This window comes from Chaetura pelagica, unplaced genomic scaffold (genome assembly GCF_000747805.2).
Source record: "Chaetura pelagica isolate M959 unplaced genomic scaffold, ChaPel_1.0 scaffold368, whole genome shotgun sequence".
Classification (NCBI taxonomy): Eukaryota; Metazoa; Chordata; class Aves; order Apodiformes; family Apodidae; genus Chaetura; species Chaetura pelagica.
In genome coordinates, this window is record NW_009954099.1 from 25596 (window position 1) to 45682 (window position 20087).

Here is a 20087-nt window from a genome sequence, read left to right on the forward strand (position 1 = left end):
CATGACTCTCAGCCAAGAGGAAGGAACAACATGCAAAGCAACCACAAAAACAAAACACACAGTCAGGTTAGTAGTATGAAGAACAGAGCAAGGAAAAAAAAAAAAGATGCACTCTTGAGGTTATTCAAAGCCACATGTTGTTATAGCTCAATGCCAAGAACATTCTTCAACAGCTCCTCAGCTGGAGGAAGGATTCTTCATGCTCTCAACCGAGACAAACAAAAGCCAGCCTGAAGGGCTCAGACAGCCCTTTCCCTTCATTTCAGGGCATCAAAATCCTTCAGGCAGCTTGGAAAATCTCAGTTGTTGGAAATGTCCACCCAGCAGACTGCACTGGAGACCAGAGTTACCCAAACAAGCCTTGCTACCTAGAGCGGAAGCCTTGGCCCACAGCACTGGTGTTTCTGAGAAGCTCAGATCCAGATGGGCAAGTCTGCACCAGGTGAGCACATCCAGACTCCATCCAGTTCCACGGCCAGAGCTCCTCCTGAGCCACGGGGAGCTCTGTGAGGGAGCATTGTGTGGGGTTGCCTTCAGTACCTCAGGAACCCGTGACTGGTGGAAACTGCAGCACACCAAGACCGGAAGGCTCGCAAAAACGTGAAGGCACCTGGGCTAGACCCCCAGTACCCCTCATGCTGGGAAGTGTCCTTCATCGTGACGGGCCATGAGAGAACGCAAGGGTGTCACAGCTCTCCTGGGCCAGCTGCCCCAGAAGAATGAGCTCTGTAAGCAAATTCCCCACTGCATGCACCAGTCGCCAAAGTTACGCTAAAAAAAATTAGAATGGTGAAGACAACTGGGTGGGATCAGGAAAAAAAACAAATTAACAGAAAAGAAAAAATCATCCCGCCTTTGCAGAAGCAAAGCTTTCTGCTTCCAGCTTCAAGGTATCTGAGCACCTCCTCAACTACTGAATGGGAGAAACAAACCCATCATTTAACTGGAAGGTGAGGGAGGAGGGAAGGGGGTTAAAAATAAATAAAAAGGTTTTATGGGATTATTTCAGAACTTGTCGTGCAGATCAGCGCGTTAAGTGTGAGACAGCTCAACGTGCAAGGGTTGGTTATATACATGACGTTAGCCTTGGAAAGGAGAGACTCGAGGGGCCCAGGTCAGCTACGCCTTCAGCTCCAACCCCAAATACACACTCATCATCTCCACTGCCACTTCCAACTTCGAAGACTGGCAACCACAGTCCTGGTGGAGTTGCCCAACTATGCCTCATGCGTACGCTCTGAGAAACACCTGGCAATTCCCCTTCCCTTTGCTGGAGGGGGAAAAAGCACTGGACAGACCCCAGTGGACCAAGGAGGATCCCCTGAAGGCAGCCACCTCCAAGAAGGGAGCAAGTGGGTGGTCTGTGCTAGAGACTTCATGTTCTCTGCAGCTTTCTGCAACTGGCTCTTTTGTCAGGTGTTGGCAATCCACATAAATGAAGGAAGGCAGAAACCATCACTGCTAGATACAATGCTCAAGTCAGTCAAGAGACTCATCTTGAGCACAGTGAATCTTGGATCAGGACCCTCCCACCAGTGCCTGAAAAGAGCAGAGCCGGGAATAGCTCATTGTCTGTGTTCACTGTCAACTGTGCCCAACCTGTTCCAGAGAGCAATCCCACTGCCCTGAGTAATATAACCAGGACTAGTCAGCAGGCAGCTGTAACCATCACCTCCTCTGCTCAGCTGACAAAGGGCTCCTGTCACTTCACAACCTCTCGTATGTTACTTGCTCTTTCAAAGGCAAAAAACCTAGGGAAACAGGCTGGCAGACTGAGGACAGCCCACCCTGACACTGCTCAACTTTAAGCACAAAGATGGGCATTTCTCACATACAGAAAGATGCTTCCCACGGGGTTTCTGAATGATTGCTTTGCCCACTGGCCTAGAAGGACAGGGCAGCAACATGGCTTCATACCCCCACAGTGGCTGGGAACCAAAAGACTTTGCAGCTACTGCTCACAAGAAGCACAGAATATTCTCCTGTTCCTCTAAGGTGAGCAGAAACCTTTTGAGATCAGACAAATCACCAGTGGCAGAGCTGGGAAGACGACTCAGGAACCCCTAAGCACCTGGCACCGTTACTGCTCTGCCCCCAGCAGAGCAACATTTCATCCCACCTTCTCCTACGGAAAGAAAATTGTAACAACAATAACAAATAAAAATGCCATAAACTTAACTGATATTTTATTGAAACTTAACAAACCTGGCCATAAAATTGAGACTGTAAGGGAGGAAATAAAAATAAACAAACAGCCACAAACTCTAGTTCTGAAGAGCACGGGTGTCTTGGAAATCATGAGGAGCGCTGGAGATGTCACTTAGAAGATATACACTGCTATTGGCACAGGGTATTTTTACAATATATGTGCATATCTAAACGGTAAATATGTCTTGCTGCTGTTGTAGATGCAAAGATAAATATGCACATACCAATGGCCCTGCATCTATGGATGCATCTGGATGTGAGGAGTAATTGCAGAGAGGCCTTTGCGCTGCTGCTCTGCTGCTTCAGCACTCTGCTGCCTACCTACTGGCCAGGTATGAAAATCAGCAGGGCCCAAAGACTCAGAGATATGGCTGAGAGGGGCTGATGCACTGGGGTGAGTGAGGGGGGCAGGAACAGGACGAGCCCTGAAAATGAACACCCTGGTATACTCCATGGAGACAAGATCCAGGAATGCAAGTGAAATTCATCCACTAGAGGAGGCTCAATTATAAACCTCAGCTGTCCCTCTGAAAGGCTGCACTGTAAACACAGCAAAGGTTTTAGTGGTCATAATTTGAGCTGGGGCTCCTCAAGAATGAAGAGGTAACACCTGCCTTTGAGCCTGTGAATCCAGGAGGGAAGAACTCTTATCTTGGCATGGAAGTCCCTTGATGTTATTACGTGTAGACGAAAACCAAACAAACCAAAAACCACGAGAAAAACAACACTTTTCAAGACTTGCAGTAGTGTGAAACAGTGCTGCTCCTTCAAGCTAAGCTTATCAAAGCCAAGACCTATCACCACTATTCCTTTGTGTTGAGCTTGTATCAAGGCAACAGCAACTTCAGAAAGAACAGTGGAAAAGCTGAAACAAGCTGTGGTGCTCAGATCTTATGACTGGGTGAAATGCCTGCAAAGACATCTGTTCCATCCCAACATTCCCGATGAGCAAAACCCAAGTCATGCTTGCCTGCAATTAAAAAATCCTCACAACTTTGACTGCTGGTATTTCTTGCACCACTTCTCCAGCTCTTCAGAGTACTGCTTCTCCAGTGTCTCTATAACTTCTCTAATGTTTTCACAGTCTCCATTTCCAGTGGAGACAAAGCCACTGAGTTTGACAGCAGGTCTAAAAGCCTGGGATGATCCAGCAGGACATGGGTTCTTTTTCATTGTCAACCAACACTCAAGACAGTGAGACCATGATCAGAACAGCCCCTCTGCTGCAAGCTAGGCCTGTGCCTGATGAAGTACATTTCCAGGCAGCACAATCCCCTCCATCAGCAGCTTAGCAAGAAGATTTTACAAAACAAAAAGGTGATCAGGAACAAAACAGCTCAGGACAACTTTGGCTGCTCTGCATGGAAGATTTCACTGAACGTTATCACCTGTGTGTGGCCCTTGAGGGCTCTGGTTGGCAACAGGGTCTGACCACATAAAATAGATTTCATTTGCCATGTGGTTTTTGTGCTGAGATTGTCCAGGCAATCAACGTGAGGATGGGGAGTTGTTAGCCCAAATGAGCCAGACATCTCAGTTTATTTGAACATCTGGCTGATAAAGCCCAACTGTGCGTATTCAGGATGAAAAGGTGTTTGACATTCAGGCCTGGGTGACTGAGGATGTGGGACCCTACTTTGAACGTGCCAGATGGTTAGACAGATGCAATCTTTGCCCTTGTCAATGTGTGGCCAATCTCTCTGACTGACTGTAGCCATTCACTGATCTCCAGTAACATGGGCACCAATGCAGAGAACAGATGGGCCTGCACAGCCACAGCAGAAATGAATTTAGCTCCTGTCCCAGGTCCCACTGCATCCAGTTCCACCTCCTCTTCTAATATCATGGCATTCCAGGGACTACATTGCTGGTCACTTCTTTCTCATGACCAGTCCTCTGCCTACTCTCTTCCCTTCCCACATGGCCTATAATGTATTTAAACTAGAAGGTCCTAAAAATTCCCTGCAAATCCAACCTTTGTTCAGGCTCCTTCCTCAGCCAGTGATCTGAAAATGGAAAAAAAGTCCACAACATAAAAGGACAGGCATCATCATTAGCTCTTCACCTCCATCCACTTTGACATTCCTCCCAGGGCAATTCAGCACATCTGGATGGCTCATGGACCTTGACACCACCATCCAAACCTTTCACAGACAGCTATTTCAGTCCTAGGATGTACAGGTTCTTGCTGCCAGGGCACCTTGAAGTAAGGGAGGTGACCCAACTTCAGATGTCCTCAGGACATGTCTTTGCTCCACAATGTGACAATGCAGGGATGCTTGGCTGAGCTGTTATATCAACATGGCTCAGCTGGGGACATTTCAATCTACAGTACAACTGTTGGAGATAAAATCCTGAGGTCCTTCCACTTATCTTCTCAGGAAAGGACTACAAGGACATCCAAACCCAGTGTCTCAGCAAGCTGACCCAGAGACTATAGCATTGCTGACAACAGGGCTTCCCCACTGCTCTGTCACTGCTGCAGCATACAGAGAGGGTGGTGGGATCTGGGTCAGGTTAGAAACACTTTGCTTCTAGCAGAAGGATCTCCATGGCCCATGAGCTCCCCTCAAGCTGACGTGCTGCTTTAGCTCTGCCACCACATGAGGCATGTGAAAAGAGGTCGATGCTTCTGGAGCACAAACAAGTGAGTTAGAAAGAGGACCCAGGAGCTCAAGTCTTACACGTTAATAACAAGACTGTTTGTCCTTCCTTGAAAGTGTAGTGTTATCCAGGGATTATCTTTGCTGTTTACTGCAGAGTACCAGCCAATTTATCTTTGAAACAGCCGTGTTACTGCCTGTGGGGAAGGCAAAGAAGCAGCCTTGCACCAGAGCACGATTTAACTGGGCAGACACTGGGGAACTGCCTGTTCTACTACATGTGGGCCAGACACAGACTCTTCCAAGCAACTTGAAGCTCTTTCCTTGCTATTGTAGACCTTTGGATCTGCCTCCAGTTGAAGAAAGAGGAAAAGAAGGAAAGTTGTGACTTTTTGGTCCGAGCTAATATGGACTGCAGGACAGCACCACAGGAAGCAGCTCCCTCCCTCAACACAGGCAACTCTCCTCTCTGTACTCCAGGCTTGAGGGCTTTAACATCAAAAGATTCCACCCACCCAGATATTTTGAGTGAGCTGTTTGGAAAATATGACATTTTCAAAACTGAAGCTAAATCTTCAGTAGTTAAAATGATGGAAGGGAAAGGAGAAAAAAAAGCAAATTCCTGCAAACCATCTGTTCCTGCAGAACTCTGTTGCATCCACCTGAGTCCTGTGAGCACCTCAGCTGAGCCAGATCAGGCTGCACACCTCTCATCACAGGCATCCCTGGGCCAGGAGGAGGTGGGAGAGATGCCTCCCAGCAGATTTCTGACCTGCAACCAAAAGCTGTAACATTTCTGCTGCAGGTGGTCATGGGAGGGCAGATCCCCAACAAGCAACACCTCCCTCTGGAAATCAAGGGGTTGTGTGTAGGGACTTCTCTCTACTGCCCAACTGAATGATCCTTCTATCACTTGTTTCTGTGCAAGTCACCTGCACGAGTCCCTGCAAGGTGTGGCAGAGCTCCCCAGCACAGAGTCATCAACCACTGTTGACCACGTTAGCTCATGGGTAATGGCTGCCTCTGCCTTCCTGCTGCAGGGCTGGTTTGGGACATCAGCCCAAGACTCATGTCATGGCTTTCTCCCCTTGTTTGATCCCTGGTTCTCCACTTTCCACTCAAATCCTCGAGATGTGGGCGCTTCTGGGGTGTGATTCCTCTTATACCTGTCACAGGAGGGTTTTGTTCACTATAGAAGCATGTCCTGATAGCAACAGCACTTGCATGGGGCACCACTGGTGGTCTATTCAATGTCCAGCTTCTCCTGCTGCACACCATCTTCTTTGTTCCTCATAATTTTCATCCTCTGATTAGCCTACCTGATAACAGGAAGCATCACACCCTGGTGAAAGGGCACCATGAGCAGACACTTGAGCTCAAATGCACAACACTGGCACATCTCACTCTCCCTCCCACCTCTAAAAAGAAAACAGGCACACAAATATTTGCATGGATAACAAAATTCACTTTTTTTCCCTCCTTTTAAACAAATCTCTTTTTTCCATCACTCATGGGAGTGGAGAACAACCAGCCAACCACAGCCCAAGATCATTTTTGGGTTGGATGTCCTGGTGGCAGATACCATGGCATGAACTAAAGCATCATTCTCTAGCAGAGGAGTTGAAATCTGAGCAAAGCACTTTGTGCCTTTGACCCTCAAAACAAACAAATGAAAACCACAGCAAATGGGCAGGAATCAGGGAAAGGTAAGGGAACAACCCATGGAGATTTCCCTGGATTGCACTGACACAAAGGGAAAATAAACTTCACACAGGGCACACTGTTGCAGGTGATCCAGACATTGCCATGTAAGCAATCAAAGGTAACCACAACAGAAAGAAAATCAAACAATAAAAACACACCCAAAACCATCCCCAAAATGGCATGAGTTAGGACATCCCAGAAATGTTGGGTTATATCCATTAGGGCCACTCATGCTTTCAGACCCAACACAACAGAGCTATTAAGAAAACACTTTTTAAAATATTTTTTTTCTCCCCCCAGGGTTCAAGCAATCCCAGCAATCTTTTTCCAGATAATTTTTCTGGTTTTGTGTTTACCATCCATGTATACAACCCCCAACACGGCACCATCACAAGTCCCAAGTTTTGATCACATTGCTTTTCCAATGAAAAACAGAACCAGGAAGGGGAAGAGAAAAAAAAAGGAGAGAAGAGAATAAGAAAAAAAAGCAAAGAAAATAAAGTACCTCCCACAACACAACCCCAAAACTGAACCCGTGTCTCTTTTTTTTTTAAACACCACAAGTGACCCAACCACAACTAGAAAATTAAAATTGAAATAACCAAAAGGAGAAAACAAGAGAGAGATTAGAGGGAAGGGAGGGGGGGAGAGGGAACAACAAGCAAAAAACCAAACACTAATGACCCAAAATAAAAAAAAAACAAAACAAAAACTAACCAGCTGAATTGGGAGTTGAGGGTGAGTTAGCCTGGCTTCCATGGGCTGACACATTGGTAGCCGTGACAGCCGTTTTGGCAGCATAAATATTGGCTTCCTCTTGAAATTTACCTATGTTCTTCTTGTACCGGATTCTCTTATTTCCAAACCAGTTTGATACCTAGAGTGAGTTTAAGAGAAGACAGAGACGTTAACGTTTCAGCTCTGGCGAGCGCGGCTGCATGAGGAAGGTGGATTAGTTCAGGTTTAGCAGTGCATATTCTTTTCTTCAACCCTGTTTTCCCAGCTGTGGAAGGAAACACCTTCTACCTGTGTGTGCCACACCTAGCCCAGGAGAAGTGGTGGGATCCCCTTGGGAGGGCTGTGCTTGTGTGGATGTGTCTGGTTCCTCTATGGATGGGATGTCCACAGAAACCACCAGACCCACCCCACAAAGGCATCAGATGGGTTTAAAAAAAACGCAAGAAAGTCAAATGACTCTGAAATTGCACAACCTGAAAATGAGTATGTATCATTTTGGAACTTTTCATTTGCCTCCTCCTCGATGTCTCTTTGACAGGGACAGACGCCCTGATTCCCAGATGCCCCTTCTCCTCCCTTTGGAGAGGCCAGTGTGACTTTCAGGGAGAACACTCAACAAATTTAGTCAGCCCTGCCTGACAAGGTTTTTTTTGATGTTACTGACACTCTGCTTTTGATCCACCTGAGTGCTATCAGTGTAAAACACCAGAAGTGTATATTCCTCATCTAGCTGAACTTGGCTTTGTGAGGTTTGGCATGAGCACGAGCCACTATACAAACCAGGAGCTCCAGGGGAAGGCTGGAGAGGCAGCAAGGGGCTTGCAAGACCTGGGCCCCAGAGAACAGGCGTGTCCTTTGGAAAGGGGGAGGAGATGTTTTTATTGTGTTTGCCCAAAGACCACTATAGGTCTGCTGTGTCTTTAAGTGCCTGGAAGTATGCTGGATGAGGTTGGTGGATTGATTTGAAAAAAATAAAGAAGCAGGCTGAACTTCAGAAGTCATGTTGGTGACTGAAAATGATGGGCCAGATCTGAAGGCAGAATGAAGCAGTGCAGCTCTGCTCATGCGAGACCTGGTGAAAGCTGTTTCCCTGTGCCTGCAGCAGGAACCTCAGAAAGCCCCAAGAGAGGTTTGAGCAGCTGATCTGAACAGGCTATCAGCACAATATCCTGGGATCAACGCTTGGAAGAAACACTGGTGGGACAATCTGCCAGGTGTCTGGATAAATACCCCAAAGTTTGCATGTCAGAGATTCAGCACAGCGATAGGAAAATGAAGTCTGTGAATTCAGGCTGTGATATCCAGGCAGAGCTGCTTCTCCAAGGAAAATGTCAGGGTACCACCATGAACTCAATCCCACTCAGTACCCTGCTGCTGCTGAACCTCTTTACTTGTAGCCACTATGTTGCAGTGAACAATTCCAGAAGACGTAGGAAATATTCAGCCTAGAGTTTGGGAAGCAGCTCTCAGCTGCTTCTTTGACAAACACTGAAGGCAGAAAACCAGGGAAATTATTTCCTTTATGCATGTCTCTAAGCAGAAGGCAACTTCCAGCTGTTACTAACCTTGTTTGAGAAAGCTCATCACTATAAAGAGGATGTGCAAATGCCAGGGGATGCTACAACTCAGCCAGAAGAGCTCCAACACTCCTAGAATTGCTTGGAGCTGCAATCTTGAGCTAGCAGATCAACATCTTTGGTGGGACTCCTGGGACATTCTCCTTTGCTTGCTGGTGAGCACATACATCAGTGCTTGCAAATGGACTGCCCAGGAACCAAGACAGAAGACAATACTGGATGTTCATCCTGGAAAGTTCATCATTTTTTCTCATCTTAGGGAGATTGTTTTGGCTTGGGTGTTGATAACTGAAGCCCCTATGCTTTTATTCCTATGAAGCTTTGTGTCTGCAGTCCTCCTAGAGCATTCAGCAGTTTCTACACAGACGTGGCTTCAGCCACCAATTCACCTGCTATTGAACGGCACGTATCCAACGCGACGCTCCTGCAGAACCAACAAAGGAAATAAAACCTGTGGAGGCTCCTGGGAGGCAAAAGGCAAAACTCAGATCAACATCCAGCCCAGATGTGAGAGCAAATACTTGGACGCCCCCAGGAGCAGGCGCCGTTTGCAAGGAGCTCCATCCCACTTCTTGGTCCGACTTTCTCATGAATGACAATGTGCTACTCCATGATCTTCCCACTTGGTTATCTTTCTACAACAGTTCTTCTGGCTTCACATGCTGGGGCTGCTGGGCAAACTCTGAGGGCCACAGCAAAGGAAGTGGGGATAAACAGCCACCACAATCCATCTTCAACTTAAAACCTCTCAAGTTAAGAACTTGCCCACCCCAATCAGCCTTGCAGTTCAGACTTGCACAAACTGATGCTGTCCCATGTTCCCACCTAGCCTCAGCAAAAACTGAGACTTGGATCTGTGTTTGTTTCTGCCTCCTGTGACTGAAGAAGGGAGGGAGATCCTGGAGACAGGCACAATGCAGCTTTGATACAGCGTGGTCAAAAAATATCCTAAGTGCAGCATTTCTCCTGGGCATTTTCTCTTTGCGAGGGAGAAGTTGTAAGTGCGAACAGATGAATTAGAAGTGAGAGGGGAAGCACCAGGACAGCTGTAGTTTTACTTAAGCCAATATGTGCTGTCTCTTGTAGGTAACTCTAGGAAGAATCAACATTTGGGTCTTTTAACCCAGGGGATGCCATTGGAGTCGCTCAGCAGGCGTTCGACATGGTGACGACACCTACCCCTTGGATGCTGTTGCTCCTGTTGAAGGCAGACACGCTCTCACAAGGACACCAGATGCTACTGCTGTCTTCAGTTTACCCAAGCAACGAACAAGCATGTGCCTGGGGCTGGGAAGCGGCCCAAGATGGGGAATGCAAAGGGATCTTAAAGGAAGTGTTAAGCTCACAAGAGGACAAGGTTACCAGAGGCCATAGAGACAGGCTTGCTCCATGCTTCTTGCTCCAAAAAGAGAGGAAACAGTATGGTTGAACACTTCGAGGACTGGCTGCACTCCTCACAAATCCCAGCAGCTCCCAGGTCAGAGTTACACGCTCCAGGAACTACACGTCTGCCTTGAATGTATGGAAATAATTCAATTTGTCTTTATTGACCACCTCTCTTTGAGGGATAAGCAAGTCAGGGAGATGTCATGTTCCGCAGCACAAGAGTAATGACAGAGAAATGACCCTGAGAAAGCCCACCCTCCTTGAGCACAAGCTATAGCCATTAGCCTGACTGAATCAAACCCTTCCCACCAGGATCTTGTCCTTTCTACCTTACTGAGCAAAATCCGCACAAGTCTTCCTACTGCCTTCAAGTCCCTTGGCTTGCAGAATGGACTTTCAGCTCAAACAAGCTCCTAGTGCAAGCCAGTTCAATGCTAATTCCCTGAAGAGAAGACTTGGCCTCTGTGGGTCATGCCACATCAGTTCTGTGCTATTAACACCTTGGCTGCACACACACAGCCATCGCTCCATGAAGTCTTCATCCCTTCTAAATCCTCTCCCAAGCTCTCCTTTTCCACCCACGGCTTCAATCTGCAAGTCTGCAGCCTGCTCTCCCATCCTCTTACACTAACTTGAGCTAAACTCATCAAGTAATTAAAAGCTCAACATTGAGACATTACTGACTTGACTGAGGTCTGGAGTGCCCTTCACCACACTGAGGTTGCCTGTTAGCAGTAGCCACTTGGGATGTATTTCTGGGGCTCTCTCACCTGCGAGACTGTGATGCCACATTTCTTGGCTAGCTCTTCTTTGGCTTCCTCACTGGGGTAAGGGTTGCTGAGATGGGAATAGAAATACTCGTTCAGGATTTCCGTGGCCTGCTTGTTGAAGTTTCGTCTCTTCCGCCTTAGCATGAAAAAAGAGGGAAAAACAGAAGGAAAAGGAAAGGGAATCAGTGCCAGGAATCCAGAAACTGGAATGTAGTTTTAGATACTCTGACTTTCCCCACTTCCCCCCCTCCTTTCCCCATTCCTGGAAGCACAAAGTACCACAGAGTCCCAGCCAGGACGCTTCTCATCTGTACCTTGCTAGTGACTCCTCTCAGCATCTTCCGAGGCACGTTAAGTCTCCTTCTCAAATTATCACAGTGTCCTCTGGCTCACGGACAAGTCTTAAAATTTAAGGCATCGCTGCTACTCTGCCAAGCTCCAGGCTGAGAGAGCAGCAATGGATAGATCCTCAAAGTTTGTTCCATTTACAGCTGGGTACTACCTCTCTGCTACCACCTTCTACCCATGGTGTAGCTGCCTCTCCTCTCAAGCTAAAGCCTGAGCCACAGCCAGCTGGGGGAGCGAAATAATTCTACAGCAAATTGAAAATCTGGGACAATAGAAACAGAAGGAAAAGAATAGGAACCTAGAGGGAACAGGATGGGCTGGAGGACTAGCTTTCAACCCCAGCTGAAGAGCAAATTGTCACCAAAGAGGTTTGCTGAAATATGCCACAGAATTTCCTTCTGCTGGGGCAAAAAGAGCATGTGCAATTCTCAAGGTACAGCTGGTACCCTCTCTGAGTCTGAGGCTGGATGTATTGTATTACTGTCCACTCCCTTGCTGAGCCACAGACAACTAAGGAGAAGGAAGATAAATAGCTCCTGCAGCTCAAGGCCAGGAGACATCTACCCTTCAGATGGAACCTGCATTTACTCCAGAACCTCAAAACACCTCTTCCAGGTCTGAGCAACATTGCACAGTGGGTGGGGAGAAAAGTTCAGGGCACGAACTTACCGTGCGTCCAGAAACCGGGAGCGCAAGATCATGACAGCTTCACACGTGCTTTGCTTCAGCTGCATCTGGATGGAGCTGAACTTGCGGTGGATGATGCTCACCATCCGCTCTATCTCCTTGGGTGAGATAGGCCGGGTCCGGCTCTGCTCACGCAGCAGGTTCATCACGTGGGTGGTGAATTCGTTGCACGCCTGGGATGGCAAGAAAAGCAAAAGAAACCCCAGGATCGGAAGGTCATTCGTGGGTGTCAAGGACAGTGCAGAGGCAACGCTGCTCCAGAAGGAGTTGCCAGTGGAGGCCTCAATGGCTGGGGCTTTCTAGGGCAAACCAAGAGCAAGACCCTGCTGGTACGTGGGAGAGAGATAAATTTCCCTCATCTGCCAAGCAGAAGGCATGAGAGACTCCCAGCAAACATGATGAGAAAGGCAGGAGTCAGTTTCTTTGCTCTCAGGGATCACGGATGGAGCAGGTGCAGGTGAAGCCCTATGACTGCTGGAAAGCATGAAGTTTCAGCCACTGCTTTTCTGTTTGGAACGGGAGGAGCTACAGATGTATCCGAGGAGGACCATGAACCTTCTGACCTGCTGGCCCAGCTGCAACCCAGCACCTGTGTCCTGCAGAGACCCTTGTGCTTCACAGAAGCAGCTCCCCGAGACAGGGCTCTGCTCTGCTCTTACCACATCTGGTAAGAAGTAAATAATGATCATAATTAAAGGCTGAGTGAAGCAGGAACCCTGACAAGTCAGGGCAAGCAGGTGAGAATCCCAATTAGTTTGCTGCTGGCACAGCACTGTCTGGCTGCTCCTGCTGCCCCCGTGCCATGCTGCGAGGATGGGGCAGGAAGGAGGTGGGGGGAGAAGGGAGGGATTTTGAGGCTGGATGAAGGCTGCTGCATTGCCCTCTCCTCCACACCCATGAGAACCTCATGGGCACGACAGAATCCTCCAATTCCCCAAACTAGTCTGGGACCCAAGCTCCAAAAAACAGGTTGAGAACAGCACTTAAGACACTAGTAGGTCAAGAAACCATCAATGCTTCTAGAACACAGGCAGCTGCTCTGGGGACAGTGTCCCCAGATCCCACCCCAGGATAGGGAACAAGAAGCTAGCAGGGGAAAGCAACAATGGTTTTGTGGACTGGTGACATGGGCTTGACTCACTATCTCCCACCCCATCATTCTAAGCTCCTCCAGCAGTTTCTCCCCCTCTAATCATCATCCCCAGGGCCTGCCCATGACTGGTCCAGGAGGTGCTGAATTCCCACCCACAGCTCAGACCCATGACACAGATGTCCCCAAGGACATCAGAGCCCCTCCAATTGCCCATCACCAGCTTCAGCTGACAGCTCCCATCTCCCGGGGTGAGTGCTGGCTACAAGAGCTCTCAGCCAGCCGCCTCTTTGCTCCCAGACGCCTGAGCAATTTCAGCTCGTCTCCTCTTGGCGTGAAATAAAGAGCATTAAAGGCAAAATTGCCGGCGAGTGCTGTGACAGCAGCAGCCAGGCTCCGTGAAAAGCTCCCCCCAGCCACCAGGAATGGGGCTGGAGAGAGGGGGGTGGAGGCTGAGAAACCTCAAGCCCTGGCTTTGCAGGACTGCGAGTGATGGAGACATGGCCTGGCACAGCCACTTGCAAAGCAACTCTGTGGTAAAAACAACCCCCTCTGTGGGGTGGGAGAAGGAAAGATGTGGTGGCCCATCTCACCCCACGGGGCTGGTGTGAAGGCTCCTCTCTCCTGTGTGTGCCTTTGGGGACCAAAACTGATCCAGAAACAAAAACAGAAAAGGAAACAAATAAAAAACCTCCCAAAAGGGGGGGAAGGAACAGGTCCTTCCCTGAAGCCTGTGCTTTGCTGTGCCCTTGGAGAGGGGTCCTCTGCCCTTCACGCTGTCTCCTCAGGACTGGGTGACAGAGGACATGGGGTCTCTCTCTTTGGCCTGGGGGCTAAAAGACAAGCCTTGACATGCTCTCCACTTCTACCCATGTGATAGGACTGAGGCTCTCTCACGCCATACCCCCCCACATCCATGCCTTGGGGACTGACAGCAAGGGCTGAGCACAGCCACCCAAGGTCATCTGTCCAACCTGCTTCCTGTCAGCTCCCTCTGCCCTGCCACCCCTCTTCCTCTAACACCCTGCAAAATGCCTTTCATATTGTGACCACACTTGGCTTCTCCAACACCAGAGCCCTGCCTGGCCACCCTGACTTCAGGTCCAACATTGGAGCATGCATCTGAAGTAGCTTCACACCACTCCAGGGTGCAGGTCTGAAGTTGCCGACTGGCAGCTTCACCTTGGTCAGTGTGGCACCTGAAGGGGCAAGAAGTGCCCCCAACCCCACCATACAATCAGTTAGCTGAGTAAAATGGGGGCCAGGCTGGCTTGTCTGTACAGACCCTGGCACTGGCAGCCGCTCATAGCCCCAAGGCATGGGCAGAGATGGCGTTAAACCACAGACCTGAAACCCCCCTGGCCCTGCCTGCACCCAAAAAGGAGGGATGCTTTCTTACTCCATAAACCACAGCCTTGGGGTTGAGACCACATTCATCACAAGGGCAAGCTGCATAGCAGCAGAGAGAGGTCTGCAAAACATCTGGAAGCACTTGAAAGAAACTGTTTTTGAGCCTTGGCCTAAGAAGCTTTTCGTGCAATTGTCAGTGTTACCAATAGCTGCATTCATGACCCAAATAGTTTTATTTTTCAGAATTATTTTCCTCAAGAAAAAAAAGCTACTTTTTTTTTTTTTTTTTTTCCCCTGGATAAGGAACTCTTCACACAGAAAAAATATTTGAGGAAGATTTTGACTCAAGCCTTCCTTGGAAAACTGCCTGCACCGAGGCCAGCAGCTCAAAGAGGATTTTCCCTTCATAGGGCAAATTTTTGGCAAGATATGAAGGGGACGAGTGAAAAGTGAAAATCAAAGGGGCAACCCATGCCGAGCCTATTCTTGTGGCACACCCCAGCACTCAAACCCAGCCCTCCCAACCCTAAAAAAGCACGTTTGCAGTCCAACACCAAGCACCAGTTTGCATTTGCTCCTAACAATAGATGTCAGCAGCGATCCAGGCTCTGTACATGCAGGCTGCGATGCCGGCAGCAGCTCTCCCGGCCGCCCTGGCTCCTGCTCCCACTTTCCCTGGGCAGCCCTGCCCTCCGCCGCGAAGGAGCCTGTTACCTGCTCATATTTCTCCAGCTCCGTGTGGTAGATCTGTCGGATCTGGGAGAGTTTGGCTCTGTAGTCGGAATGCTCCACCGAGTTGTCGGAGCCGGCTCCTCCTGATGCGGCGGCGGCGGCAGCGGCGGCGGCCGAGCCACCTCCTTTCTCGGGGCCTGCTACCCCCTCAGCCAGGAGCATGTTGTCTAACCTCATCAGCTGGGGGTCCGTGGGCTCCTCTTCCTGTGCTCCCCGGATGCTCAGCACTGCAGGAGACAAAAAGGGGAGAGGTGAAGCCTGAGTTGTGCCCAGGGCTTAACTCGAGGAAGGGGATGCTCATCCAAAATGGGGTGCTCATTGCAGGCTGGACCAGCATGGCTTAATCCTCATCCAACAGGGCTTTTCTTCCCTTCCCAAGTGTACCCTGAGAGGCAGTTGTGCTCCAAGTGTTTGTCACCAAGCACAGTTCCTCAGCTGTCCAGACCAGCAGCAGTGACTGGGACATCCCAGCTCCCTGTTCCCTTCCCTGCCTGACCCCCTCCTTCCTGCAGGGAAGAAGGAGGGCAGAACCAGCACAGAGCCCACTGCAGAGGTAACACAGAAAGCCACAGTCTGTGTTCCAGTGTGCAGCAAAACTGCTAAGCAGCACCAAGGAAAAACCCAATAAATGTACCCATTCTTGCTGCCAGAAGTGACAGAGACCACATCTGGATTCAAGCAGGGGATGGGAAGTCAGGAGTGTCTATCCTAAGCTCACTCTGGGGTCCTCTCATGTCACCCAACAAGGAATTTACAGCCCGATCCTGCACCGTCTGCATCAGCCAGCAATCCCAGATAACAGAGGAAGAAGCAAGGAGCCCAGAGCTGATTGTGCCTCAGTTGCCCCATCTTTAAATACAGATGGAAAGGGCTTGCAAGGCCATGCTTTTACCCACCCAGGGTAAAAAAAAAAAAAGCAAAAACCTGTACAAAATACATTTTAGTCTTTGAAAAACATCTTTTCTTAAGAATCTGATAATTTCAGTAAAGTCTAAACCGTGTTAAGAAAAGGGGTGACAATAAATCAATCCTCCTGGACTGACTTGCCAAGGAGAGAATTTTCCTCCTCTCTTTGTACTCCTCATCTCAATTATTGCTTCAAGTAAAAGTCATCCTCCTTCATGGGCTTTCTGAGAAAAAACACATGGGAGCATCCTGGCTGCTCTGAACTAGGCTGACCTAGAAGCATGTCCCAGGTCTGAAGGATGGAGATGCCCTTTGTGCCCCTTGTGTGTCCCCCCATGGTCTGTGTTTGAACACAGAAGCATCACCCGAGATTCCTAAGTGCACAGCTGGAAATTAAATAAAATAAATCCTTGATGAGTGATCAAAAGAGGCACTTCCTAAGAGGAATGGAATGCATTTCCCTGTCTTGTCTGGCACATGAGCAAAAAGTACTTTGTAAAACACACACACTTGTGCACATCCAGAGCTGAGTAACACTGTGTGGATTTTAATAAAGCTGTGCCTGCTTACGCCTGAGGTGAATTTGTACCCCCCCTTGAATCTGCAGCACAAACAAGAATGAGTGTTGTTTCCTGTCATTTCAGAAAGAAAGTCCAAAATCAGTTTGTAATAAGACGTAAAACTACAGCAGCTAAAATACCACAGACTATGTTCTTCCTCACTCTGAAATAAGTTAGAAAAGGATATAGCTATTACCAGTACAAAACTGAAGTAAAAGACCCTATTGAGAGGGTTTGGCTAATGCTAAAAAGAGCTTTTTTTTTAAAGCCTCAAACTCTACTGAATTGATTATTTTCAGGACTCTAGCATTTATTGGCATTTTTGTGATTAAAACATTCACTGTCAAGAGAGATGGGAAGGTCAGGGGGAAAGAAAAAAAAGACAGAAAAAAGCCAAACAACAGTAAATTTGACAGTGAGATGAGCTAATAATAAATAATTCCACACCAGGGAAGATTGTTTCTATATGGAGGGAGGAGGGCACAGTGCCCAATTAGGAGCTGGGTGCCAGCTGCTGAGCCCTGAGACAGCCAAAATCCTTAAAAAGAGAAGAGGGACATGGGGAGGTGACAGGCTGCAGGCAAGAGACAAACTTGCTATGAAAAGAAGAAAGGAAAAAGGATAAACTCCCATTCTTCCAGGAGAAAAAAAATAAAAAGAAACTGCTAAATGAAAGCACATCAAAAGCCCAAACACAAATGGAAAACAACACAGTTCAAAAAAAACCAAAATAAATTAAAAATCCCCAAATAAACAAATCAAAAGCAGAGTTGCCAAAACAGGTGCATCTGAATTTCAAAAGGGAAATATTTTTAGATTAGAAGTCTCAGGAATCATTGACCTGACAGGTAGGCACGAGTGATTAATTAGTTGATGTTTGGAAAGCTGCTTCCCAATGAAAAGGCCTGAGCTTTCTAAGCGTGCAAGATGCGCAGCCCAGCACCTGCTGGGTGTGTGTGGATCCCCCGTGTCCTGCCTGTGTCCCTGAGACCTGAACCCAACCAGGGAGCGTGTGGAGGTGGCCTGGGCTTGGCTGCCCACTCGGAGTAACGCTGGAGAGCAAATTAATGGAAAGGGCAGCGTGTCTGAGCAGAACTGATGCTGCCTATTTATCCCTGGAAGGCTGCGCTCAGCCAAGGAGAAGACAAAATGATTATTTAAAAGCTCCTGTTTTATCTTTCCGGTGCTGTCCAAGGCTCCAAACACACCTCCTACCAGGATGTCAGGCTCCCTAGCAGCTCCGACTCTCCAAAATGCTCCCGTCACCCCCCGTTCCACTGGCTGGGGGGATTGGGGTGAGCAGTGTCTGGGCAGCCCATCGCAAAAGGTCCCCACTCTCAGCAGGCTCCCACCTCTCCCCACCCAATTAAAATGAAATGAATGAAGGAAAATGATCCTTGGTGGTCCAGGAGCCACCCAGAGTGGGGGGCTGCAGATCTGCTCCCACCCAAGCCCTGGCATCTCCAGGACCTGCCATTTGCTGCTCCTGATGAAACAGAGGAGGGGAAAAAATAAAATAGGAAGAACAAAAAGAAAGATAAAGACTGGCAGCCGGGGGGAGGAAAATTCATGCAAGACTTTCTGTCCTTGGCCGCTTTCCTTCCAGGAGCCACCCAGAGTGGGGGGCTGCAGATCTGCTCCCACCCAAGCCCTGGCATCTCCAGGACCTGCCATTTGCTGCTCCTGATGAAACAGAGGAGGGGAAAAAATAAAATAGGAAGAACAAAAAGAAAGATAAAGACTGGCAGCCGGGGGGAGGAAAATTCATGCAAGACTTTCTGTCCTTGGCCGCTTTCCTGCTGGCTTGGCAGCCCCCAGAGCCACGGCGAGTGCCACTAGAGGGGGCTCGGCCCTTGCCATGGTCCCCCACTGCCTCAAAATGCTGCTTTATATATAAATACACATACAAATATATATATATATATATATATGTGTGTGTTTGAAAAGCACAAACACGTGGGGAAAGAAAAAAAAGACAGAAAAAAGCCAAACAACAGTAAATTTGACAGTGAGATGAGCTAATAATAAATAATTCCACACCAGGGAAGATTGTTTCTATATGGAGGGAGGAGGGCACAGTGCCCAATTAGGAGCTGGGTGCCAGCTGCTGAGCCCTGAGACAGCCAAAATCCTTAAAAAGAGAAGAGGGACATGGGGAGGTGACAGGCTGCAGGCAAGAGACAAACTTGCTATGAAAAGAAGAAAGGAAAAAGGATAAACTCCCATTCTTCCAGGAGAAAAAAAATAAAAAGAAACTGCTAAATGAAAGCACATCAAAAGCCCAAACACAAATGGAAAACAACACAGTTCAAAAAAAACCAAAATAAATTAAAAATCCCCAAATAAACAAATCAAAAGCAGAGTTGCCAAAACAGGTGCATCTGAATTTCAAAAGGGAAATATTTTTAGATTAGAAGTCTCAGGAATCATTGACCTGACAGGTAGGCACGAGTGATTAATTAGTTGATGTTTGGAAAGCTGCTTCCCAATGAAAAGGCCTGAGCTTTCTAAGCGTGCAAGATGCGCAGCCCAGCACCTGCTGGGTGTGTGTGGATCCCCCGTGTCCTGCCCGTGTCCCTGAGACCTGAACCCAACCAGGGAGCGTGTGGAGGTGGCCTGGGCTTGGCTGCCCACTCGGAGTAACGCTGGAGAGCAAATTAATGGAAAGGGCAGCGTGTCTGAGCAGAACTGATGCTGCCTATTTATCCCTGGAAGGCTGCGCTCAGCCAAGGAGAAGACAAAATGATTATTTAAAAGCTCCTGTTTTATCTTTCCGGTGCTGTCCAAGGCTCCAAACACACCTCCTGCCAGGATGTCAGGCTCCCTAGCAGCTCCGACTCTCCAAAATGCTCCCGTCACCCCCCGTTCCACTGGCTGGGGGGATTGGGGTGAGCAGTGTCTGGGCAGCCCATCGCAAAAGGGCCCCACTCTCAGCAGGCTCCCACCTCTCCCCACCCAATTAAAATGAAATGAATGAAGGAAAATGATCCTTGGTGGTCCAGGAGCCACCCAGAGTGGGGGGCTGCAGATCTGCTCCCACCCAAGCCCTGGCATCTCCAGGACCTGCCATTTGCTGCTCCTGATGAAACAGAGGAGGGGAAAAAATAAAATAGGAAGAACAAAAAGAAAGATAAAGACTGGCAGCCGGGGGGAGGAAAATTCATGCAAGACTTTCTGTCCTTGGCCGCTTTCCTGCTGGCTCGGCAGCCCCCAGAGCCACGGCGAGTGCCACTAGAGGGGGCTCGGCCCTTGCCATGGTCCCCCACTGCCTCAAAATGCTGCTTTATATATAAATACACATACAAATATATATATATATATATATGGGTGTCTTTGAAAAGCCAAGCCACGTGCTTTGTCCCCGCTGCAAAACTCTCCCTGGGTGACCATGGAGGGGACCTGAGGAGCGTGTCTGCCCCGTGGCTTTA

The 20087-nt window shown here is 48.5% G+C and overlaps 1 protein-coding gene across 1 annotated transcript in view; it reads right to left on the minus strand.

The window, feature by feature from the left end:
• Nucleotides 1-20087, minus strand: part of PBX1 (pre-B-cell leukemia homeobox 1) — a 148958-nt gene that overhangs the window by 8583 nt on the left and 120288 nt on the right. The window contains exons 3-7 of the mRNA XM_010002342.1: nt 15176-15420; nt 12004-12194; nt 10987-11122; nt 7233-7392; nt 1527-1539 (exon numbers count right to left, since the gene is read on the minus strand). Coding sequence (XP_010000644.1) covers nt 1527-1539; nt 7233-7392; nt 10987-11122; nt 12004-12194; nt 15176-15420 — 745 coding nt within the window. The remainder of the gene's footprint in view (nt 1-1526; nt 1540-7232; nt 7393-10986; nt 11123-12003; nt 12195-15175; nt 15421-20087) is intronic.